Source organism: Danaus plexippus, chromosome 19 (genome assembly GCF_018135715.1).
Source record: "Danaus plexippus chromosome 19, MEX_DaPlex, whole genome shotgun sequence".
Classification (NCBI taxonomy): Eukaryota; Metazoa; Arthropoda; class Insecta; order Lepidoptera; family Nymphalidae; genus Danaus; species Danaus plexippus.
The window spans coordinates 8,404,611-8,432,143 of record NC_083549.1 but is presented as its reverse complement, the minus strand read 5'-3'; the positions used below and the strand labels follow the sequence as shown (position 1 = coordinate 8,432,143).

The 27,533-nt window shown below is 33.9% G+C and overlaps 2 protein-coding genes across 3 annotated transcripts in view; one reads left to right on the top strand and one right to left on the bottom strand.

Annotated features, from left to right (window-relative positions):
* The window catches only part of LOC116767976 (lachesin-like), an 85,850-nt gene extending 67,747 nt beyond the window's left edge, over positions 1 to 18,103 (top strand). Inside the window, exons 3-9 of the mRNA XM_032658580.2 lie at positions 15,455 to 15,591; positions 15,924 to 16,064; positions 16,136 to 16,229; positions 16,497 to 16,690; positions 16,777 to 16,882; positions 16,975 to 17,158; positions 17,234 to 18,103. Coding sequence (XP_032514471.1) covers positions 15,455 to 15,591; positions 15,924 to 16,064; positions 16,136 to 16,229; positions 16,497 to 16,690; positions 16,777 to 16,882; positions 16,975 to 17,158; positions 17,234 to 17,267 — 890 coding nt within the window. The 3' untranslated portion in view covers positions 17,268 to 18,103. The remainder of the gene's footprint in view (positions 1 to 15,454; positions 15,592 to 15,923; positions 16,065 to 16,135; positions 16,230 to 16,496; positions 16,691 to 16,776; positions 16,883 to 16,974; positions 17,159 to 17,233) is intronic.
* A 3,007-nt stretch (positions 18,104 to 21,110) lies between these two features.
* Positions 21,111 to 27,379, bottom strand: LOC116768237 (uncharacterized WD repeat-containing protein alr3466-like). Of its 2 annotated transcripts, XM_061523639.1 has the most exons (12): positions 26,637 to 27,378; positions 25,653 to 26,033; positions 25,322 to 25,431; positions 25,103 to 25,251; positions 24,853 to 25,027; positions 24,559 to 24,734; positions 24,102 to 24,253; positions 22,819 to 23,364; positions 22,161 to 22,289; positions 21,982 to 22,085; positions 21,557 to 21,686; positions 21,111 to 21,458 (listed from the first exon to the last, which is right to left on the bottom strand). In XM_061523639.1, exons 1-12 carry the CDS (start codon positions 27,163 to 27,165, stop codon positions 21,352 to 21,354), a joined length of 2,688 nt encoding a protein of 895 aa, XP_061379623.1. In that variant the 5' UTR covers positions 27,166 to 27,378; the 3' UTR covers positions 21,111 to 21,351. The 2 variants fall into 2 exon arrangements, with proteins under 2 accessions (XP_061379623.1, XP_061379622.1); XM_061523638.1 differs by having other exon boundaries at positions 24,853 to 25,251; positions 26,637 to 27,379.
* Positions 27,380 to 27,533: the final 154 nt, after the last annotated feature.

Sequence of the window (27,533 nt, the reverse complement as noted above, 5' to 3'; positions counted from 1 at the left end):
GTTGAATATAAATATCCCAGAACACTCAGTAATTTCATTGTCAGCGTTCTTAATCAAAACTAATGCCGTGAACTCGATGTAACTAAGCTGTATCGGGGGAATGTAAATTACAGCAAGTATTTATAATCGGTGCAGCGCATCGGCGATTAAGTTCGCATTATTTATGTTATTAGTTCACCGCGCTCGGCTAAACTCCATTACCAGCCACCGTCGGACGGCATTCTTTATGAGACGCGGCGAGCCGTACAGTATTTATTATTAAAATTTTACTTAACGAAACATCTGATTTCCGATTTCGGAAACATGTTAACATATATGTCAGTATATATTCAGACTATTGAAAACTATTTTATGTCTCCTCGAATACAAATTAGTTCATGTATATACGTAATATATAATAGCAATAAATATATAATTAATTTCGAACATTAAAATAACTTAATATTAGTTGAATATAAAGCGACGGACAGTTGGAGTCCAGTAAAAATATAAGTCATCAATCTGATGGCGCATTAAATCGCCATGAGTCCAAGCCGGTGCATGAACGATGCTCTTATTATTTGCTTGCTCCAATTTATTCCGATTGGATTTTAATGTTTAATGGTTATCCATTCGATATCAATTATTATTGATGATAAGACAACAGTTTAACTTGATAAGGGACAATATAATTTATACAGTGCGATGGCTCGCAGATTCATTACATAGCTTTTATATAAGTCGACACATATATGTACAAATAAACTGAACATTTAAATTAAAAGTTACCTTTTTTTATTTATTCCTTCATTTATATCATAAACATTTTACATATATGTGAATAGAAGCCTTTAGCGTTGTGTATTATGATTGTGATATGCAAATAAATTCTAAACATTAAAATACAAAAATTGTGCTTAAATTGCACGACGAAACAATTCACATTCAACATATATTGGTGTACGAATAAACCGTCACTTATAATAATTAAATGAAATATCATTTTGGAGTCCCGCTTAAACCGTACCTAGCCTAACTGTGCTATTATCGTCACGGAAAGAAAGTTTCACAAATTAAAAATTATCCTCGTCATACTTAACAATATTAGTTGTTGGCATGCGACGCGGTACATTTGCAAACAAGCCGTTTAATAACAAAGGCGAAACGGAACATAATTTATGGTAGCAGTCTGTTATTTTAAACTGTTATGATATTTTATTTTTACTTTAACCCTAATCGCTGCTAGTGGAATCAGTTTCAGTTATGCTGTGAGTATTTTGTCATCAAAACAATACAAATTCAAAAGCATTTGTCCAAATTCATCAATTGATTCTGTGTGACACTTAAAGGAAAAAATCTTTTGAAACTTATCTTTAAGCGAATTCCCTTTAAAATAAGTATAAGAAAACTTCGGCTTCCAAGCTTCTTTCTATTGAATACTCCTTTAAAATCACAATGACTTTAAAAAATAATATCTTCCTTGCCAACTGCTATTCATTACTTGATAACTAACTATTTTATGAATATTTGTAATTGTAAATCTGTCACAGCAACAATTATAGCAACTGTTTCTTAAAACAAATATTAATTGAATAAAATTCTTTGGCCTTGGAATACAATATACATCGCATTGACAAATGCAATCCAAAATTGTCCCAACATTAATAAAGATCAGGAGGAAAGTTGAAAAGTACAAACGGGATTATCGGAATATCGAAAGCTCTGAGGCGAGAACTGAACAAACTCAATAATCACAGCATCTCAGAGGATTAATTACTAAGAGAACACAGAAAACAGATTTTCTATAGAGATCAGATATCGGAGAATATTTTTATTCACGACAAATCCTTGATTTAAAAACACTTGTTCCTTATTTTTCTTTGTTGAAGTGAAAATTTTAAACAAATCTGTTTCTATCATATCTAACCAAATAAATCTGTCTATTACTCTCACAATGAAAATTAGCACATATTAATCTAATCTTTGGTAAAAATAAGAGGCTTTTATGACTTTTTTTATTCCTCTATTCATTTATTCATAAATATGAACATCACAGTTACGGTTTCAATTGAGATAATTTTTATATTCACAGATATAGCAATCAGATTTCATTCCTGAACTTATAAACCACAGTCGCCCGAACAATGGATGTATTAGAATAGGTGTTTGGTATCTAGATGGTCTTAAATAACAAGCAACTCGACCAAAGATCAACAACATCAAACAATATAAAGTTATAAGTAGGTTAAAAAGATAATAAATTGCAAAAATATTTCACCTCATAATTCTTCCAATACTTGTCTACATTTGCAATTAATAAATACCTTATAATAAAGTTTTCTGTAAGGGAAACATTTATTATACACGTTTCTTAAACTTTTATAAATGTCTGGTACTGAGTACTTTTTCAAATTTCAAAGCTAGTCCTTTTTCTTGTTTTCAAAAGGCTTCTCAAAGCTTCTGCACTGTAATTTAACATTTGCTACTCCACTCTATATTGTGTCTACAAATTTCCTAAAATTATTGTCCCAACTTTTATTAAATCTAACTCTTTCTCTTTTGCTCTTATTGCAATCAATTAAAATTAATTAAATTCCACTACCGCATAAAATTGTAACGTTTGAATTTTTTTAGTATCGTGTTTAGAACTCGACTAGGATAAGGAACATCATTATTTACAGTACTTTAAAAATATTAAGTGTTAATTATCATACTACAGGTTGCAATTAAGTGAAATTTTGTTATAATTCGAAAAGAAGCTTCTTTGGCAAGATATTCTTAAAGTTGAACGAGATTCTGTATAGTTGTGTTATATAGTTATGTTCAAAACGCTATATGCGAGTGTTATCACGACTCGGAGCTAGAGGAAGTTGGAAAAGTTGAACCGCACGGGAGTTGAGACGTTCTATTACCGCCTGGAAAAAGTTAATTTAAAATTAAATTAAAATGTATTGTTTTTAGAACACAATTTTATGTACAAAATGTTAATAATATTTATATTACAAGGAACAATTTGAATTTAAACGAATTTAATGGAAATGTAAAAGGTGTGAACTAAAAAGGCAGAACAAAATGAAATCACCTAACAGGGTCATCAATTCATCAACAGTAAACTACCGCCGACATCTAGAGCTTGAACTGGTGCAATTCAATCTGAAATCTAACGCTTTATAATGCAGTGACGTTAAACAATAAATGATTTTTATGAAATTTTGATTAACGTTTATAAACTCGTACTTTATAAATTTTCCACAGTCACGAAACTAGTAGAAGTACAAAAATGAAACATTTGAAATTTGATACAGATATAAAACACAGTTTCGCTTCCCTGATCAAATGTGCAATAGCACCTGTTTGAAATACGACACAATTTCCTTGCCTCGTCAGTTCTGAGACTAGAAACGCTCTTGTATGTATTATAAGTTTCGAAGAACCTTGCGCTCCCAGTACACCTAGGCAATGCTAACAATATATAACAACCCGATATCACCCTTAACCAGTTAAACTAGAAGCTATTTTGCTTTAATATTGATCAGTTCTGCGGATGAAAGATTGGCTTAGAAGCAATAGATACGTCATGCACGAAAAGATATCTCACGTAAATCATTTAACTTGGCCTCCTTCCTATCTGTTAGGGTAACCCGTCCAAAAAATAACGTTCTATTAAACATCTATGCTGCTTTTTAAAATTCTGTACCGACACGGTGTGCGTTATTTTTCTTTATTTTTGATTTACTTCGTAACAAAAAGTCCTATGATAAAACAATAACAAGGTTATTGTATTCTTTGGCCAACAATGTCTTTGTACCCGTAAGGTAATTCTGAACAATTTATACCAACGATGTGCTTTATGGAGGGCTCGCGGCCAGTCTTGATGAATCTCTTCGCTATGCAAATGGCGGCCCACTTCTGTTACACTGTTTAGCATTTCAATGCCGCAATTTCTCGCCAATTATGTTAATTAATTACTTTTGATTAGCGTTAATTCGACAAATTCGAACCGGTTTAATTTAAAGCAAATATTTGCGCCAAGGTTTTAGATTGCTGGATTTATTTATAATTTATGAATAGCAACCATTTGTATCGGAAACAAATATTTTATAGTTATCCTATAGCCACCAATTACACTAATAGGATATAATTACTGTTCGAACCATTACTGCGCATAAATATTTATTTGCTAACAGTATGTATGTGTGTAGATAGATAGGAATATACGTATGTAGTGCTAGATGATGGGACATTTTAATCACTGCATGTGTTATCGTCAGAAGACATGTTGATCTGCTGGAACAGCTGTGGCGGAGTCTGCACAATTGCTCTCCTTCGTATATTCTTGCTCATACAAAAATAATCTTTATCACAACGTGCTACGTCATAATTTTGGTAGATTTATCTGTTTCTAGTACCGTGTCGTGTTCTCATATTGCGCCTTAATTGCTCATCTACGGAGCGTCCGAAGCAGATTTTGGAATTTCCTAAATGTCTGCTTATCGTTTACAAAATGAATTATTGTGACAGCAATTAAAGGTTATTGTGTTAAGTGGAGCTTACAAATTAATTTTTATTATATTAGATAATTAAATACAGCCAGCAATTGGGATTTCTGATTTATATTCATAAATAAATAACCCTCTTTAATAATTGAGTCGTTATATATTACACAAGATAATTATAGTTAGGTTCGAAATAAATAGCAACCTCGACAAACAAAAGGGTGCATTAATATACTTTTAACATTGCTTTCGGTTGGAATTTTATTTACGACGCATATATTTATGCTTTTGTATAAGATCGTAAATATTTTTAATTCCCATGCTTATGTATGACCGAATTGGCAAATAAAAAATAAAATTAAATTAAATTTTATCGAAATTTTTATAACCAATCTTATGAACTAATAACAAATATGACCTTTATTTGTATGAAATTATTTTTATAACAGATGACCGTATGGCAGATACCGTTAAATATCGTGTTGTAAGAATGAAATCGTGTTGTAATATTAATTGAAACAAATCATAAGTTGATTAAAACTAAAAACCTGATATGAAATAATGTATAAGCATTTCTTAAAACTTTTCTCATTTAATTGAAGTAAAAAAATATATTTGATAGGAATACCAAATCTGATATAAGAATCGCTACGAGAATAAAGACAAGTATTATAAAGGAGAAGTTTTGATAATACTAATATAGAAAGACTATGGAACGAACGCCGTGCAAAATACGAGAAGCCCCAAAATAAACAAGACGTAAAATTAGTCTAATAGCGAAATCAATATGAACATGCGACGAGTTAGGAGTGGGAACATCAAGGCGGGGTGAATTTTACACTCGCTCTGATTCGATCTCCATAACGTGCTCGTTGTAAAATTTACGACATAACCTCACGACACAGCTCTCCGATACACTCCATGTGCCTCACGACACAGCTCTCCGACACAATCCACGTGCCTCACGACACAATCGCTTCGAGCGCACGGTCTTGTACTGGAGATGAGAAATTTTCAATTTCAAATGATTTGTGCATGTTCCCGGCTCCCACATAATATGGAATTGCCTTTTTGCAGTCTTGCTGAATTTGCTTCTTTTTCAAATTCTTTGAGCAATCTCTTTAAATAATATTTATAACTTTATCACAAACGTTTTCTCTATGTAATAAATCTTTTTAGTGATGAAATAAATATGTGAATGAATGAATAGGAAGATTAAGAAATGTGAAAGAGATGCTACACAAATAATGACTTACATATTCTTACCTAATTCAGTACCTGTGAAGGAATGCCTCAAGACAGTTGGTTTGTGGTTTCATATGAAATGTTGGGCTGATGTTGTTTCTCTCAGTGACAGGTCCATTAGTGACGTCACTCTCGAGCGATAATCCTGCGACAGTCGTGCTATTGTCGCGCGATAGTCGCACAACACGCCGGTCGTACTAACTAATATAAGACGCACGTAATCCCGGCTTACTCCGGTCCTGACACCTCGTGACAAATTTTTATTGTATTTTCGTACACAATTGTTTGAATAAAAGAATTTGTTTTGGTTGCTTCCATATTATATAGTAGTGTCTTTCGATTATAGCAATATATATGTCTATATTCCGTCATGTAATCATTTTCTACTAATACAATTGTTTGAAGCTTACTCGTACATATATTTCTTTTTAATACAAATCTTTTATATTATGATATTATTTGAGAATAGTAAATACTTATTACAATATTATAATTATGAATTATGGTGTATAAACATCAAATTGCTATTGCGCTCCGATCACATACGGCCGCTACGAGATCTGCTACGTCGCTATGAGCTACGACGCTACGAGACTACGTGCTACGGATCGAGATCACTTCCAAATTGTTTTTGAACAGTCTCTTAATGAACACGCTTTCAATTGAAACAGAAATTTATCTATTTTATTTGGTCGAAGTAACTCAACAAATGAATCTCTTTATCGAAATCACTCGGTTGGAATTATTTAAAAATTATGAAATATATTTTCTTAATTTACATTTAAGTCTATTGATGACTTAATATTTTTTAACGATTGCAGAATCTTATATATATTTTTTTTTATTCATTATTTGCATTATTTTGAACAAGCGATGTCGTAAGAAACCTCCAACTGATTGATTTTCATCTGTCCAAAGCACTTTAATATCTTCAAGAAGTGTCGCTGGCGTTTTTACAACATGATAATAAAATCCTTTCTCAATGTTACAGACTTTCTTTCTTCGTGAAGGCTTTATTGTTAGCGTTCTTTAAGAAGCGTCCGTATTATGGTATATATTTAATAATCGCTTCAAACAATATTCTTAATTTCCTTTGAAGTAGCTTGTTCTTTCGATCCGTGTAATGTAATATCCAAGATATTTATAGAAGATCGAATAATATATTTTAATAAAATTAATAATCACCATTTTTAGTACAATTTATTTTATTTATACTGTGATTCTATGAAGGCTTTTAATTGACTCTTTATAGTTAGTTTTAGAATGGAAAATGCTTAAAATAAATTTTGCCATTAACATTTGTAAGTTATTGTCATTTTGGTAATTTTTTTTTTGCAATTCGTTTTATATATGTTTGTTTATGAAATGTTCATTCCACGTTCCTCGTGTTTTGTTTTATTTAGATTATACCAATAGAATCTCATTATAATTGAGTGGTGTCCACTTCTTGTTTCTCTCCTATGTTTGCTCCGTCTGAACCCCGGGGGTCGAGGAGGCTGGGTGAAGGGTTGTGTTTGATAAACGTACGATTTTCCTTTTTCTTTATTGTTAGCTTTTATATCAAACAAGTAAACTCAGTTAGACGGGCCTCGCTAATTAAATAACATACCAGACTTTTATTGTTCCTTAATTTTCTAAAGACTTAATTACATACTGAATAAACGATTCTGACTTTATTTATTACATCAGACTTGTATTAAAATTGTTATTGTTAAAATAAATATACAGATTAGGACAAAGCAAACAGATATGTATTTTATAAATGTTTTCATTATAACAAAATCAATAACTATTCAATCAAATTCCGAGTTATAATACTTATCTCAATAGTGAAAGCCTTTGGAAGAAATTAAATTGTATCTTATATTTTAAAAGAAGTGTATGTAGTATTTTTTATTTAATATCTTTTTATTTTATAATTAGATTTTTATTTGCAATATGTCGCAATATATGCTTTTTTATACATAAGTATGTTATTTGTACTCATAAATAAGGGAAGACGAGGCCGAAGTGCATTCAAGCAAATATTAGTAAATATTGCGCAGCTGTGAGTCGCGGGAAACACAACGCGATACTCGGGACAATTTATGGTCCAAGCAAATCCGTTTTATTCGCTTTGAACTTTACCATTGTAATAACAAGTTAGTGTGAAAACGTATCGTGTTACGAAAGGTACATTATTGTGACATCGGTACATACGAAGGTGAACGCATGAAGTATTTGATTGATTCAGATTGTATCATGATAGTAATGCAATATAAATTGTAACTCCATTTCCTCAGATCGCAACGAAAACTTTGTAGGAAGCAAACATTGTTAAATAAAAAAGTAATTATTTGAAATTAAAAATTAACAGAGCTATGTGTTTGTGAGCTGTGTTTGAAATTAATTTGTACAATCGATTTTAATATTATCACTCGAAAGTTATTATAAATGGAAGACCAATCGTTGTATGATATTCTCTAACAATAACTCGTCGAGATAAATCTGCGATCAGTCGTTTTGCTAGTGATTAATTACGAGCAGATAATACAGCCGTCGGTTTAGATCGGAGAACACATGTAGGTTACATATGAATTTATAATTAATGATCATAAACTAATTTAGCGTCAGCCTCAGACTCTCAGAATATTTTACTAGTTTATTTGTAGAAAATTATTTAAGAAAACATTAGCTTTATAAATCATCAGATAATATTTTTTCAAAGTATTTCAATATAGTACGTTTGTTTAGTCTGTTAAAGGACTGGTGATTTAAAAGTTTTCCCCTAAGCTTGTAATTCTAGAAATCTGAAAACGTTAAATTTTTACCACAAACTATTTTAAAACGTTAAATAGGCAGTGATTTCTCCAACGTCAAGAAAGAAAGTCTAAAACACTGAATCAAAGATTGACGAGAAACGGGTAACAGGCGCAGTCGAACCGAGCACAATTCATTAGCGCGCCTCCATTATCGTAGAGTTATTGCTTGCTCATGAAAATGCAAAGCATAAATACTTCAGAACACTCCAAGTAATCAAATACACGGTGGCGAGTGTTTAATGAAGGCACTCTACGGTTTATTACAGTGTTGTCCGCCAGCGACCCTACCCCCTCGTTAAATGCACCTGCCATTTACTGGGATGTTAGAAATAAATATTTTATAAAACAATATACAACACATAAACTGATATAGTGTTTTTCGAAAGACCTGGTTTTAATTTGTGAGAAACCATTAAGGATGGAAGGCTTTAAAGTAATATTACCATTGAAATAGAACTACAAAAAAATCATATTTCCTCTAACACAGTTGAATCTTAAAGCAGTTTTTAATATCTAAGTCATTCAACTAATGTCAATAAGAAATGAACGAAGAATAGTCGAGCGAAAAGAAAAAAAACACTTAAGACATTTAATGTCAGTTTCTTCTTTCACAGTTTAAATAGAAATACGCTTCTAGGAATACAGAATAAGATATTGTGTTGCTTTCGAAAACAACAAGAACATACATACATATGTATATATTTATATTGAGTTAACAAACTGCTAGTGTTGGGACATTATCTTGAACGCGGCGCTGTTCCACGAGCCGTGTAAGTGCTGTCGTTACCTCGATACACTCTCGGTCAATTTCACAGTCATTATTCTGCCCCATTTCTGCATCCACTTCAATGGAGGTTGAGTTTCAGACGGTTATTTTAATTCTTAAAAGCACAATATCTATCTAGTTTAGGTTAGATTGCTTTCAATTTTGATAAGGGTTAAACAACTTTTATTTGTATTCTATGATTTCGTCTGTATAAACGCAAATGAATGCTCATACATGCAATCAAAAAGTTCACCGTACAAATATCACCACTGTATATTAAATAGAATTAGGAAATGTAAGCATTCAATATGAATGTTTTATTCGCTGCCAGTTGTATCTCACGGATGAGAGGTAGCAGAGGTGAAATCGTATTATAAATATTATACGCTGTTTCCATTAATATAAATGTGCCATATATCAACAGATTCCTACAATATAGCGGCGGCCATCTTAATAAAACGACTGCGGTAGAACAAATCACGCTATTTCCTGGAATACTTCCTCTTTTATTACGGACAGTGTCTGAGGTACAAATAATATTGAGTATTATTTGTATTAAACAACGACCCAGCGTTTCTCGCCGCAATATAAAACTATAACAAACGTTTAATATACTGCGCTGTGTTATTATATTTAAAAGTAAATTAACATAGATTTTAGAACTTTTTTGTGTCTCGTAACTCTTAACACAACTTAAAATTGATCTATCGATTTAAATATAGCTTTCAATACTAATAATGAATCATTAATACTCAAAGAATAAGAAAAATATTTGTATCTTAATATTCTTGAAGCAATTTTAAAAACGTTAGACATGTTTTAATACAATTCTATTAGCTCGGTGAAGTCGCCTCTCATCCATCATCGTTGGACCCTCGCCAGAAGATCATGTCAGGTCTTTCCCAACTAGCTTATTCTCATTGGAGTATAACTTATATTTACCTTAGAAAATAGGTTATTTCTTTATCAATACTTTAAAGAGCTTTAATTTCGTTTATTCTTTTACAAAAAAAGGTAAATAAGAATTAAAATGAAACAATATTCTCACTGGTGTAATAGGTATAGAGACCGACCGTTAACGTTCTATGAATTGAATAAAAAACACAAATACGATAGTAGACAACCTCTTGAATAATTCATTATTTATCGTTAAAACTGTAACAGGCGTTAGTTTCTTTTTTCAGCTTGTTCTATTTACATCGATATTCGCTTTTTCCTGTTTATACGAACACATTAAGTTTGTTTAGTGCCCCGAATATTTTTGAATGGTGCTAGCATCAAGGGCAGGTCAGAGAAAGCTTCGAATTCGGATAAATTTGCTTTTTATCGTGTCCGGTATAACCACCCCCAAATTCTCCCTTTTCCGCCTTCCTCTTCCTCCCCCTCCCCCCACCGACTCACCTCTCGCCGGATGTCGGTGATGGATGGAAAGATACCAGCTCCCTCATCCCGGAGTACTCAATTTTTATGCTATCCCCGTCAATCAAATGTTAATGTATTGACGTTGTAATCAAATACGGGATATGAAGCAAAATACCGCCTTTAAATTTAAAAAGAAACGTGTTTTCAATAAAAATACAGTCATTTTATATATTCTCTGTGAGTAAGGAAATGTTAGTCATTACTCAATTATGACATATGCCGTTTTCAACGCCATCATGACTACATTTTTACATATTGTTGACTTGTTTGTAAAAAAAAAAAAACTCTCTAAGTATTGTAATAAATAACAATAACGTTATTCATCGAGTCCATTATTCTAGCTTAATGTGAGCACAGAATGTAAGTAAATGAATGTGTATAGATTTTGATGGAACATGCTAAGTAGGACCTCTATTCAGGGTTGGCGTGTAGCCAGAGTCCATGTTGGCGTATAGTAGGCCATCGAGGAGCACAGAATTGCAGTTCTTAACTGGTTACAAGTAAGGATGCTATTAGCTTGAACCCGACTGACATAGTTTAGGATCCCGAGTGACTGGTATAAGAAAGTGAATGTTCCATACATATAACGGGATCAGTACGTGTTGATCGGCTTCGTCATCCTCATCATTATATCCAGCCTTCAAATCATAATGACTGATAAAATTTTCCGATACAGAAAGACCGTTTATTTATTTTTTCTTGCGTATCTTCACGCTGTTACAAGTTTACTTGGACAATTATTGAAGAATTAAGATATAATTTAGTTCACAGTTTATCATAGGGTTCTTGCATATTATCACACTTTGTATTTTTTATATTTAATGTATAAATTTTGAGTTTCTATGTAGGCACGGCTGTTAGTTAAGTTGTTTAGATATACATTTACTTAATGGTGTATTTTTAAATACTCTTTTTTGTTCTCTGTTTTATGGGATAAATAGAAACACGTTAACAATTTCAATGACTTCCTTAAAGTTTATAAATTTAAATCAAATAAAAAAAATATATAACTTAAATGACTGAAACATATTCTCTCAAAGGAATTGACCGACGTGGATCTTTAATGTGTGTTCAGAAAATTAAAGAGCATAAATCACTTCCGTGCATACGGGATGCCACTTGAAAGTTAGCGTCATAGTTTAAAAGCCGCGACTTAGCTCTGAAATTAAACTCGCTTTTATAAATGTTGAAATTTCACCACGAAATACTTCCGACCAACTCCGTAAGTTTAATAACTTTAACTTTTATTATAGCGCTAAACGTCGAGATTAAAATACGGTACAATATGATATTATAAGAACAGATATACGAGTCTTGTTCTGCGAAAAGCCATTAAATAAGCAAAACACGTAATCATTGAGGTCATTATAGAGTGAAATGGAGTGTACCTATTACACGCCATTCTCGGGTTTGTGGGTCACTGGCGGCGGGCCAGCCAGTCGGCCAGTCCGCCAGTCGGCCAGCCAACCAGCAATAACACACCCAACACTCTAAATTGTTATATCACTCATATAAATACAGGTGGAATGATAAAAGTTGTATGAAGCCATACGAGGTTAACGTTGTAAAATAAAGTGCTTAGATTATGGTCTTTGTCGACTTTCGATACGGTCTTTTGGTGCACTTATAAGTTGCATTCGCTACATCACATATATCTCAGAAGTGCGAAATTCATTCTCCATATCTATAATATAAACAGTTCATTTAAATGAGCAATGCGTTTCATATATATTTTAAGTTCATTAAGCAGCTTCTAGACACTCAAATTGCGATTCTCCTTTAAATATTGCGCCATAAATGCACTTTTGAACAAAGAATATCTCAGAATAAGTGACTTTATTTCTTATTAATAAATATATAGGTGTGTATATTTTATAAACCTTAAGCAAAATACAAATAATTTTAATATATGAATAGAGATGAAATCGGATACATATTATAAAAAAATATATAAGTTCGTCATTTTATCCGACATGAATATGTTTAGTGAGAACATTTGCGGTGATGAGTTCGCAGTGTCATATGAAGTCATTTTGACTTAAAAAAAGATTCCAGAAATCACAAAAATTAAGCTTTTGGATGATGTGTTCACAGCAAAAAGGGATGCTTTTTGATATACTTTGTCCACTAATACTAATATTCTTTCTATAGCTTGTATTTTGAGTTTTGACGTGAACTCTTAACCTATTATTGAAGAAACCTGCTTCATTCAAATAGAGTCAATGAAACTTAGTTTTTCGTATACTACGAGTTTTTAATTATTTTGTTGTGATCAGGGGCAATAGAGATTGATCACGATTTCTCGTCGGGTTTATGATGTTAAAAAATAATAAAAAAGTTGTAGTATCCGATTAACTTAGTTTAATTTAAAAGTGTACAAAAGAAAATCTTAGAAAAAAATAATGAGAACTAAGGCTATTAAATAAACCTCCTAATATCAATAGAGAAGATGGCTGGAATCTATCCAACACCTGGGACCCCTTCCTTAAAAATATAAAATCCCATGTCAGTCACCACACCGCAGGACCTCATGACATCGTAAGCGCATTCAGCCGGCGTCAAGAGCGGTACGCCAGAAAATTAAGAAATCTATCTTGGTAGTTGATAAATAACAGGACCGACTGGCAGACATTCACATCTCGTCTGCCCGTGATCACGGTTGCTAAAAAGTAACCGAAATATTTGGATTATGTAGTTTTTATAATAATAATAATCGTGTAGTAAATCCGAAAAATATTAGTTTTATTTTAATACAAATAATTTTGTGTGTAAGATTACATATATTAAAAGGAAATTGGAAAAGGTTATATAAAGAACTGAAAATTATATAAATAAATTTATTGTATATCTTCCAAAAATACTTATCGGTTATTAAGTTACTGGCAGTTTTTGTAGAAAGAACATTAAACTTAACATAACTTTAAAACCAAAATTTTACATCGACAAGTAACTTTTTCTTAAAATTTTTAGACAATGTTGTTCAAAACTAATCAATCTTAAGTGTTCTTTTCCGACAATATTTATATAGAGATTTTATTGCCATGGCAACATATACGACATCATTTCAAAGTTCTGATTGAGAGATTTTTTAAGCTACAATAAATTTTAAATTATCATCACTTATTATACCAAATTAAGACTTTGTACTTTACAACTTCAACAATATTTTATACATTATTTGCGGATTTAAATCATATATTTCATTTTATATTTAATTATAAAAAATATGTTTAAAAATCTGTTGGTATACACCAATATTTTTACAAGAGAATTTTTTAAATATAATGGAAGAATTTGGTCCAAAATTATCGCTTAAGCCCGTTATTTTATATTCTGTGTTTTTGTATTCTGCATGGAATATTAATTGGAAAACAGATTACATACAAAATAAACGAGACTCAATCCAAGGGGAACGAGCACTCGCTCTGCGACTCAGCAATCATACACGCTATAACACTCATGAAACTATAATTTAAGATACTTCAAACGTTGTGTATTATTGTTTATTTTATAGTACAAAACTGAGTTGCAGAAGTAGCATCGTTTTATACACGAATGTTACTTTACTTCAAAGCTACTTGATTTTTTAAGTCACCATATTCTCAGGACAACCATTGGGTTGACATATTTTCACCATTGGGTAACACTCGTGAATCGTATATGAAGTAAAGGATCCGTACAACATCTGAGTCAGTTGTTATCGTAATTAATTAACGACCACCAACTACACAGACAGCTAGTACTGCTTCTTACCGTCATAAATCTCGGTCTCAGCAGACAACAACAGTGCCGAAGGGAAATAAACGCAAATGAGTTCCGACTTTTTACTGAACTCGGTAAGTGGTTGTAAACTCCGCATTGCTTCGTGACTGCCTCCCGAGGGTGCGAAGTGATACTTTATGCATACAGCCGATATTAAAAGTTATAAGAATACGTCGTCTGAGGATAATCCGCGGAATACTAAGGGCGAACGTTTTCATAAACTTTGTGCTGGGAGTTAGCGTGCTGCGCTAACAGTTGGATAACTAGCAAACATTTAAAATTGATTTAACAAAAAACTATGTAAACCACGATCTGAAGTTTTTAATGTTACTTTAATTGATTAACAATTGATGAAAAAATATAAATAATTAGCCAAGCAATAGTTCTATACAATTTTAGCTTTGATGAAATGCATGATTGGTGACGCAATATAATGATGATATTGGTTCCCTTTTAAGGGGGTTCTGGATTATAGGTTCTTTTATCGAGTTAAATAATAAGTAATTTCCAAAATAGAAGTTTTATCAATTTAACAATATGAATCATAAAACATTAAGATAAGCCGACATCTCTTGGGAGCACCGATATGATATATAGTATATCGCAACATAAAGTTATCAAGAAGTACGAGCTCCAGTGCGGTTGTAATTTATGAAGCCAACAACCGCTGAAGTAAATCACCCAGGGCGCCGCAAGTTCTGCTATCCTCGGATCTTAATCAATATATTTTAACATAAATAAAATATAAATGATTATCATTGTATTTCTTAACTATCCAGTCGAATGGTACTCGTTACAGTATTGATATAGCATTATTTAATACTAAGTCGATATTAAGCACATACAAATTATTTATATTTGTCCAGAGTGACAATAAATTAAACTAGCTGTGCTTAGTTGTTTGTGATGAATTACTTTAATATGGCTAGTGTTATCAAATTCTGTATAAAGTAACATATATGTTGACATTTCTCTTGTTTCAGTACTATCTTGTGGAGAGACCGGCGGCGGAGCTCGCTCACGTCGCTATGTGGGCCTCTATACCGGACCTTACTTCGACCCCGCAGCTCCGAACAACATTACTGCTCAGCTTGGCACCCACGCATATCTACCATGCAAGGTAATCTAGAGTTCACATTACACACATATAATCCATAACATTATTTACTAAATATGTAAATAATCTTCTTTAAAGAAATGCTAAGTTTCATGGAACATGTTATTTATATTTAAAGCATCATCTATATTCTATAAGAATGCAATAATACTTAAAAAAATATAGAATTAAGCTAAAAATCTTTTAAGGCACATCAATTATTTCTAAAAACTTTTTTATGAGGAGGAAAAATAACTTTATTACTTTTATTTTGGGAACAAATAAATATATTTCATTTACCAAAAATCATCATATAGTTAAACTCGTCTTTATGGCCTGCTGTATTTCTGTTTCAGGTCCGTCAACTGAGTAATAAATCTGTATCCTGGATAAGACGTCGTGATGCTCACATCCTCACCGTGGACCGGTTCACCTTCATCGCAGATGAGAGGTTCCAGGCCTTCCTCGTAGAGGCCACGGACACTTGGACACTTCAGGTTTAGAGATGTTACAATACCAGTTAAGCTGTTACTTAAAATATAGATATTAAAATTTCTAACAATCGCAGGTTAAATACGTGCAAGCGCGGGACGCCGGAGTATATGAGTGTCAGGTTGGCACCGAGCCCAAGATGAGTCACTTCGTGCAACTCAACGTCGTCGGTGAGGACTCATTAGATATTCTGAAACGTTCTGGCCATTTGTGGTTCACATGAATTCATATTCAGTGATGTCTTACATGTCATAAAATATTCTTCATCTTAAAAGTTAACGAATTCGAAATCAGAACAGTACTTTCAGTATTATAACAATAACTTTTTCCACCATAACTATACAAAGTACCTTAAATTGCAGTTCGATTTGTTGAATTGTATATTTGTTAATTTCAAATAAAATTAAAAAAATCTCACAACTCGCTCTTATTTCCAGTGCCAAAAATTGAGATTGTCGGTGAATCCGACCTGTATGTAAAGGCCGGAAGCACTGTCAGCCTTAAGTGCGTCATCACCCAGGCGCTCGAGGAGCCAGCTTACATCTTCTGGTACCACAACGATGAGAGAGTGCTAAATTATGATAGAAGCCTAGTGGAAATTCGAATGGAACGTTTGGCACCAGATACTACTGTAATTATTTTGAAAATTATAATGCCTGTATAAATTTTGTTTAATACCTTAAAGAATTGAAGACTAAGAGACTTTAATAATTGCAGATCGGAAATCTGATCATCTACAATCCGCGGCGCGAGGATTCTGGCAACTACTCGTGTTCACCTTCCAACTTGGATTCCGCTTCCGTTGTACTTCATGTTCTGAGCGGTCAGCAACTTTATGTTTACTGTGACATCGACTTCTCGTTCGTGGTGAGTAGCCGTTATGGTTTTATAAACTAGGAGTTCTCAACTTTGCAGGTGAACAGCCCGCAGCGATGCAACACGGCAATAGCGCACCTGCCCCGTCAGCGCTGCCCTTGCTAGTAGCGCTGCCTTTGTTGCTGAATACTCTGCCCACATTGGGCACGATGTCGGTGGTGTTCCGCGCTGCACCTCGTCCTGAACGCGTACTAACACTGTTCGCACTTGCCTTGCTCATACAGTAAGTACAAACTAATTGTTATATTAAATATAGGTACGTAATGGGTGTGTTCTAAAAAATATTAACTTGTTTCAGACTGCAGTGCCATGATGATGATACACCAAAATAGCGAGGCGGCGGACCCTCGGGCTCGCATCACGGAGAGACCGATATCCTCCACACAAAAAGCAATACTCAGAAGCCATGACAGTTGGATAGCCTCGGTTCTCACTCACATCATATGAAAATAATCTTATTATTGTGTATCACTCCAGATGTAAATGAGTATAAACTGAAGTGTTCGTCCACTAGGAACTTTGATAACCGTGGGAGAGTGGTTCAGTCGAATAGATTAATTGAAGAGGCGTGCTTTGTCCCATAAACGGACAACAGTGCGCTCTCTGAACTATAATAATTTCCCGACATGTCTCGGGATCCTCTGTAAAGTTTGTAAATATTATTATAAATAATAAATATTATATAAATCTCTAATAATAGTCCAGGGCGAGTGAGCTCTTTCCGGGATGGGTGTTTTAAATTCGGTGCCGTTCATTATATCGAAGCGTTACGTTAGTGATAGATTTTTTTTATAACATAAGTATAATTTCATGTAATATTGAAATCCCGGAACGCCAGCCCACGACGGCCGCCCCTCATAGTCGGTCACGCACTAAATTGACATCGAAATCGTTTTATTGCGGTCCTGGGCTTTCATGTATTTTATCGCCAAGCGATAAAATTAGTATTAATCTTTGCCCTCAGATTTTTTTAACCGACCTATAACAGGATCGTTTGACGTCAAAGAACGTTGCGAGCCTGAACTAAACTCGGTGTTTGTTACTTTATGTTAAGAGCAGTGAGACGGAGTTAAAGTAAGTTTCATTCGTTGACACTGTTACTGCCTCACTTGTAAATATATTTATGTAAGTAACATAAATAAAAATGAGATCGTTGAAACATTTAAAATGGCCTATTATTTTCCTTTTTTACTTCTATATCAGTTTAAAATGAAATGGAATATTATATTTTTTATAGATATCTGTACATTTAATTGTCATTGTGTTGTATATTTTATATAATTAGGTCCAATTAGTATTAAACAGATATTTTTTTTTTTATAAAATGTGTTGGACTTTATATAGTTCTCATATTTTAAGAGTTATGCAATATATATAATAGTTAAACAAATGAATATTCTCCTTTATTATATCAATGAAGTGAAGATAAATATTTTTATATAAAGTTTATTTTTCAAATATTTAAAAACATGAAGAAAAACAGATTAAAAGAACAGAAACTTAAGATCAAATAAAAAAATTCATACAGAGAATTTATTGAAATTTTGTTATCTGAATATTGTGATTATGAATAATTAACAAATTAGACGAGGTGTGATCGATGGACAAAGATACCTTGGAACTTTTCTTGGATAGAAAAATTGTATCTGTGAGCAAAAATTCAAACAAATATATCGAACCATAAGTTATGGATTACCATCACAACCTTAGCCTGTGAACTTTTCTAAACTTGTCATTGGGACTCTAACCATGCAGAGATCTGGCTCGGAGCAGGAGAAGGTACGGGGGGTTTTTAGTCAGCAGGAGTGTGACACTCCCTCCTGGTCCACCCAGGACAAGAGGGGTCATTCGACGATTTTCCTCCTTAAAAAAAACATGCAGAAAGACGAAAGATTTATTTTACTTTTTAATTCACAGACAAGAAAGCTACAATTTATGTGATCTAAACAATATGAAGTATGATATTATATAGTAAGTTCAAAAATGTAATTTTCTTTCGAGACCTTTAAACATGACGACTTGTTTGCTCTGATTTACTCGTTTGGATTTCATACAAAGGATAAGACTGGAAGTTTGAATTTCATACTAAGGATAAGGAGCCCTAGTTAATGATATGATCGCGTCATATTACTTAAATTAAACTTTTCCATAATAACTAAAGAAGGCCCTTCAAAAACTTTTAGTTACAATGTAGGACTATTTCAAGGTTGTTATTTATCTCCAATAGTATTTAATATTGTAATTAATATCTTAGTAGATAAACTAATCAGCAACGAGAAAAAATTGAGGTATCGGTTACATTTTAACAATAGATACACAGAATCCATTCTTGCCTCTGCTGACGATCTCGCGATACGGACACGTAACCCCAAACACTGTTTAGTACTATTTATTAGATGAAGTGGATAAATTTTGTGAGTGGACGGATGGGTTCAGGATAAAACCAAATAAAAATCACTGTCTGTGTCTTGGTAGGCGAAATACAAAATATACCCCATACGATCCGGGATTATCGGTAGGCGGTAAATGCGTTTCTACTGATACGGAAAATGTTCTTTTAAATTTCTCGATCGTAAGATAGATAATAGACGTCGTCCATCGTTAGAAAAAATAGGTGATAGCTTTTTGAACGATCTTAACAAGGTCGATAACCAGACGATTCGTAACTTTAGTGAAGCTTGGATCTACGATAATTATCAAATATCACGTTTGTATTAGTCTTTCCTCGTCTATGATTTTAATAAAACCCTTTTGTCAAAGTTAGATGCAAGCGTTATAAAGGTGTTGAAATTGTGGCTCGGGCTCGAGCAATCGGCTGATTCATCAGCTTTATTCAAGGATCGCAATAGTTTTAGGATGAGTCTGAAAAGGCCATCGGAGCTCTATAAGCACCTAAGAGTTTCCAAGAGATATATCCTGGTCAGTTCCCATGATGACTTCATTACATCGCTCCCAAAAAGATAAAGATAGGAGCACAAAAGAACAGAGTCGGGTTAGGATCAAGTAAGAAAGCCCAAGATACGGATATATTGAAGTCCTTTATTCGGCAAGATGAGAACGCTAAATATAAAATCTATGCAATAAGTTTAGAGATGCAGAGTGGTTAGACATAGGAGTTTTTTGCATCCCATTAGCACTGAAATGGCGAACCTTAATTCATGATTAGTCACCAGCATTGCTAAATTTTATCCCATTGAGTTCCAGATGACTCTCTCAGGTCAGAGTAATTTATTAAGATGGGGTAAAGGTAACGAAAAAACTTGCTATATCTGTGGAAAGGCAATTGGAACTGCTAAGCATTTGCTGGTGGGATGTAAAGTACTCCTGGATAGTGGTCAATACTCGCTTCGTCACGATAGGTTTCTTGAAATCATACCTGAATGGTTAGTCTTTCAGTAGCTAGAACTAGAGAGAATATATACGTTGTAAATTTGTACGCGGTAGAAGTAGGAGCGAGAGGTATAACAGCCAAATCTCTCTACAAGCTGCTTAAAGACTTGGGCCTGTCCAGAACTAATATCAAATCATTTTTGGAACGTACTGCGAAGGCAGCCCTAATAGGTTCTTTTCAAATTTGGTTAGTTAGAAAGAGGACCTTGGATGGTGGAGGGGACATCCCCTTTTTGCCACCCATTGGGGGTGGGGGAACCTTTAACGTGCCTAAGATAGTTGCCCCTTAAACCTACATCTAGGTCACAAGTCCCAGGTGCTGTTGAAGCTCCTCACCCTTCAACGCAATGGACCCGACACCCGCACGGTGAATCCATTGAATGCTAAAAGCTTTCGTCTCTTGCTAAGAAAAACCGTGCTTTTTTAACCGAACCAAGTCTATCATATATTCATGATTTCACAAATAGTCTATTATCTTGGTCCAAATGCCTTCGACAATATATTGCTTTGTCGTCCAACATAAGATGAAATCATTTTGTATTCGGTAAGTACAACGCAAATGACTCATTCATTTTTATTTGCATATCAATATGCTCAGTGTTTAAAGCGCTGTGGGACTGAAATAATGTTGTCTTCAATAAAGTCTTCCGTAATAGATAATATTAGTGCAACTTTGTTTCAGAATTAGACAGCTGTGTTATTTTATTTTTCCAGGAACTTAAGTCTAAGTAACATAAATTCACCACTATTACTTCTGTTATAGGAATGTTTAGAAATAAAAGGACGACAACAATTTGTACGGTATATTTGTGTTACAAGAGTAACCGCCACTTGTATTTATATACGTAAATTATAAGTAGCCTTGCTTGAAAATATTAAATATCAATGAGTGTTCCAAAAAAGATATAGAAGAGAAAAGTTGTAACATTATATAAAACACAAATATGCATTATCTGAATTTACAAATTCACAAAAAAAATTTTTTTTTTTTAAATATTCATCCGACATAATTTTTTAATAATATGACTACCGTTTCCAAGCGCAGTGTTCTCGAAGTCGCTCGCGCAACTTTCTGTTTGGGGCCACAACCGAACTACGTAGGCGACGACCGGTTACCGGTGACCGTACCGCCTCTGTTTAAAGAAAATTTCTCATAAATATTATTTAATAGTAAATTATATTTGACTCTTCATACACTGTTATTAATGTACTATGTTTCAAGTTACTATACCTGGTCCGGTAGCCAGGCACCAGTCAAGGAAGGTCTGTCGTTCGTAGGTGAAACCATCAGCAGCTCGCGCTGGTTCTGTCATCACTTCGTGCGATATCGGACATCGTAGTGCGTGCGGGATCGATGACTCCTGAAGAAATTTAAATTAGAAATATTTTTCTTCTCTTAACCTTCATTCAATATTTAGAAACTTTAGCAATATAAAAGTTTACAAACTACAAATTACTCTATTCTGTTCCAAAAAAACAACACTATTAGGGTTTGCGCTTTTTTTCTAAATAAGCTTACAATTTAGTGAGTAAAAAATTTATTCCATAGATCAAACTCATTCATTGTTGGTCACATTTAGCATGATTCATGTCACATACATATAAAAATCCACTCGTCGTATTTAATTTCCACGTGCAAAATCTACTTTAACTTACCAGCTCGAGGTTCATGGGCTCCCTGCGTAACCAAAGTATTTCATCAATTAGCCTGTCACGTATGACGGTGTTTTCATCGTTTGCGGTGTTTTCTTCGTCATTTTCTTATAAAAGAAAAAAATTTAATTGTCATAGAGTTTTTCTAACATATGTTATGACATAATATATGTAAAACTAACCATCTTCGTAACCAAAAGCCTTCATTAACTCTTCAAGAGGGTCATCCAGTAGTCGAGCGCCTGTCATTTGTGAGGTTCGTGCTGCTTCAGTCAGACGCTTTTCTATGACTTCTACATTATCTGTATCCTCTGTAACATAGTTTATTTATTATAATAAGGTTTTATTGTTAATCACGATTTCCATTAAGATGTTGAGATAGAAATAAAAAATATTATATTTATATATAGAGGCTGAATTCATTCATAAATCTAGAGTTAAGTTATAGCTTATATAAATTATAAAAAAATTTCTTCTTATGACATCCATTCTTACACAAAAATAATTCGTTGATCTAAGCGTTTTGCTAAATGAGAACACAGAAAACTTAATGAATTGGTTTTTATTTTATTTTGCAAAATAAAAGAACGCTGAGGCAACTTTTTAACATTTTGTTCTATCATGATAATGACTTTGGTAAAACTGAATTAAAAATTTGTTATCTTTTTTCTATCGTGATAATATCTGTATACAGATTCATAAATTGGATGAGTTGACATATTTTTAGGTAAATTACTTTATAATTCAGATTCTAAAATATTCAATAGACTTACACTTACTAATAAGGCAGGGTCTATGAGTATTTTGAATAAACGGTAATAAATCTCACTAAAAACTCACCGTTTGACCTTGTAATATATTCATATAACCATCTCAAGACACCATTTATGCTCCAAAATCGTGGTTCTGCTCCCTCACATTCTTCCATGAGATCGGTATTTGGAAGTTGCCACAAAGCAAGTGTACCGGATAATGATCCAACGGCTAGCAGTGACGTACGTTCGTAGGCTAAAAGACGCACAGCTGGCGCGCCTCCTGCAGCTCCCGCAGGCACTGACACTGTCGCTATAGCTTCCAGACCCGATTTAGTTTCAGTTACACGCCACACGCGAACCCAACGATCTGCACCACCTGTGGCTAGTGCCAACTCATTCTCATATCGACCAAACTGACCCCAACGGACACATTGCACTGCACTGCCATGCGCTGCTAGAGCTCTTGCGAGCTTCAATGATACACATTCAATGTGCTCGTTTTCAACTTCCGAAGTTATTTGCCACAATTTTATTAGAGCATCTCGGCCTCCCGTTGCGAGAAGGTACGTTTTATTTTCACTTTCGGACGCATGATTGTGGGAAATGGGTGCAAAATCACAACTAAGAACTCCTGCAATAGATATTACAACATCATATAAAGTAAAGCATTACAAAGATTAAAAAGATATTCAATCATAACAAATAACGTACTCTATACCTTGGCATAAAAAACATATATTTTCATCACATGTTATTTTTTTAGTATACTCAATGCATGTGAAGTTCCCTAATCCATTGAAAATTACAATCATAAGGCATTTAAAAAAAAATTGAACATTTAAGTTACCATATGTGATTCTTAGGATTTAAATGATATCGAATACAAGATGTATGTTCAAAATCAGATAAATTTCTAAGGAGTTATTATGTAACACTCCCTGGTGATGATGTAAGCATTGTTAGACTTTCCCATCACGTATAAAAGAATCCTTACAACATATAAATTATTGGTAATTTATTATACTTTCCAATAAAACAAAATTAAAGAAAAGAGTTGTAATACTGAGATCTAAGACTTTCGCGAGTATTCATTTAAATATAACTAATATTTTTCGGATTACTACGTGTATTTTATTATTTTAAAAAACTACACACTCCCGACGTCTAGGTTCCTTTGCAGCAACCGTTATCACGGACAGACGAGATCTGATCACGGTTGCTGCATTCAAGATTCAACACACAACATTTAAGATGCAACACACAGATCACAATTTAGTTTCATTTAAGAGTTTTAAAATGTGGTGACGACATTATAGGCAAAGTACTGTGCCGTGAGAAACATAAGGATGATTTAGAATACAAATTTACCAAGATCATGTGCGTCACTTTGTTGATACAAACAGTCTGGACGCGGAGGAGCGAGCAGCTGTAATTCACCAGCTGCTCCTCCTGCAACCGCGAGTGCACCGTCTGCAGACCATGCACAACATAACGCTGCTTCTACAAGACCTGGATATACTCTGTAATAAAACAACAACCCTTTAAACTTCTTTTCTTTTCCTTTCTTCCGTTCCTAAAAAAATAAAATTAAATATGCCAAAGGACACTGCTGTCATTTTTTATAGTATACTTGCAAAGATTTTCGTAAGGATCTTAATTATTCCAACAATAGGATTTGTACTTTTCGAAAACATATCGTCAACTTCCTATCATTTCTTATTCCATTTATTTGTGGCCTCCATTATATATTTTTTATATAGTTAGCGTCATATATTATCCCCCCAATGCCTTTTATCGATTGCTATATTATGAATTGCTATAGTACTGTATCGGGTCCGGGCTTGTTTGTTCTATGCCCCACAATGCTGTGAACCCATCATCACTGGATAGCAGCATCAGCGGTGGACGGTGAGGAGACACTCGAGCGTCTCTTACACCACCACCGCCATCCCCGCGCCACTGACTGCTGTCCGCCGTCAAAACAAGCAACTCACAGCCTGACTGTCAATAAAACGAATTATATTTAATATATGAAGTGATTAAAAAATGGTTTGATCACTTATGTGATTATACTCTTCTCGTTGGAAAACAGTCTTGTATTTTTTGTGTAATTACTTACCATAATATCCCAAAGCCGCGCACAGCCATCAAGCCCAGCACTTAGTAAAAGTGCATCATTTGCTCCAAAATCGACGGCTAAAGCTGGATAAGTGTGAGCAGATAGTTCCAACTCTAGATTAAGTTTAAAACCTTCATCTTTCCAAAACCATCTGAATATTTTTACGGATCCATCACTAAGAAATGTCACAGTATATAAGTGCACATATTGGAGATTTTGTACTATTTTAATAACTAAAAATCGTGGATACCTGGAGGCAGTTGCGATTAAAGACTGGGAAGCAGCAATGCAATTAATGGCTGAGGCATGATGCACGCGGTCGATGCGATGTGTTCCTATACTAGTACATACCACTGTGTCATTAGCATCTTCAATATCGTCATCTACTGGACCGATTCCCTAAATATTTAAGTGAATAAAAAACCCATAGAAAAAGTATTGATTTATTGATTGTTATATTTAAATTTACCTCCAGGTCACCAAGTCCGAAATGTACAATATGATTACATTCCGGTTGAATGTCATCATCTATAGAGAAGACGCCCAAAGACCATGTCCGTATTGTTTTATCGTTTGAACCTAAAAAATACATTCAATATAAAGAAACGAGCTATGCATCTTGTTTATGAAAATGCTCGTTTTGAATTTAGGAAGCAACAGTAAATGGATGATATGTATTCACTATAAAAAAGTGATAAGCTCAAAAAAATATGTATGCACTTTCATGCATCATATCCATAAAAAATATCTGTAAGTTCAGCTTATTTACTATATACAATTTTACAGAACTATCAAGTTACCCGTTATTATATATCTCAGATCCATTGATAAAGCAATACATGTAAGGTAACGTGAATGTGCATGTAAAACTCGGAGACAAACGGTTGAGCTGACAGACCATAACCTCGCAGTGCGATCTAGTGACGCAGATGTCAGAAGGTCACGTTTCCATCTCAAGGATGTGACAGCAGCTGTGTGACCAGTCAAAGTTACATCTGCTTCGACTCGTCTCTGTCGTCCTACACCCAAAACCCGCCAAATACGCACGCGTCCGTCGTGTCCGCCAGTAGCTGCATCGCTACCACATTCCGTACTACATTGTGCTCCCAGATCATGAGCTCCATCTTCCCAAAAAAGTGGTGTTGGTCCTGCAGTGCCGTCGTTTCCATGCGCAGTTACTTCTTAAACATTAAATTCAGAAGACGAATAAAAGTTAAAAGTCGGAAAATATAACTCAATTAAAATTAGTTTGTGATAATGATTTCATAATCATTAGTACAAATAATAATAGGTAATCATATTTCACAAATAAAGTCAAAAAATATTGTTGTTTGATGTGATTTTCTAACAGAAATAATAATGTGAAATAAAATATATGTGAAGAGAAAGTCTAAATAACTATTTGTTTATTAAAACGAACAAAAGATTACTGCGATACATTTTAATTTTATTGTTCCTTGCAAGAAAATAACAAGTACACAAAGTTAAATTTTTACCTTCATAATGTATCAAACAGAAGTTCCACTTTAATGGTTTTTCTACGACATAAATATAAAATATACCACATTTTATAAAAATAGTAACAAATTGTCCTCGTTCAAGACCACAAACGAATTCACTTTGAGGAATTTACTACTAGTTATCATTTAGCTAAAATTGTACTTAATGATATTACCTTATCTAATTATCTTTCAATCTTCTTGAAGAAATATTTATATATTATATTAGATAGACTAATAGATCTGTTCGGTTGTGAAATAATATACCTAAACTGTTTCATTTACCTTGAAAATCAAAAACTTTTAAAACACCATCAGAACAAGAAGTAAGTAAGAGAGCATTATAAGCCAATGTTGCTAGCGCGTAAACTGCCCCTTCATGAGGTCGTATGTATGCTAGCAACGCTCCACCGCGGACATCCCATACCCGAACCCCTCCGTCATCGTGTCCAACAGCCAATTGTTCGCTCGACGCCCACTGCAAAGATCTCGCTGCTGCCGTATCCGGACCAGCCAAGGTACGTTTCTCAAGCAGACCATCATATGCAGACCATATTCTTGCAGCACCATCAATTCCAACTGTTGCAAGTAGAACTCCGGAAGTGGCAAAGCGTGTTCCTGTGACACCATATCGATGTGCACGCTTTTGTTCAGCGAGCAGTAACCAGCCTGAGGATCGGTTCCATCGCCAGAGTTTTAGCGTTCCATCTCCTATGCCCGCAACCAGACGCCCACAAGTAGTGTCCAAACAGGTCACCTCGCGGCGACCTACTTGCAGTGACGTCACCAACACTGGGTCAATCATCGCCTCCATTTCAACTTTCGAACTAAAAGCCTATTCGTATCTCTCAATTCATAATGTTATTATACAAATATCACTATGTTTTCCTAAGTTGCATTTGGAATTTGCGCGTTTTATTTTTTATGGTGTCTTTAAAAATAAATATTAAAAAATATTATGACATTAATAATAAAACGTGCGGTTGCGTTAGTTGTGGCAGTTCGAAATGATGGTCAGTTGACGTATGGATATCGATTGCAGATTCGACCTCCAATACAACGACAAACACATTAGGGACGAAGGGTAATTACATTTTTATTGACATGCTAATATGATTGTGGTGAAAGCTAACACCTAGTAAAATCCAACAATTATAACCAAAGAAGGTATTTGGAGAGTCC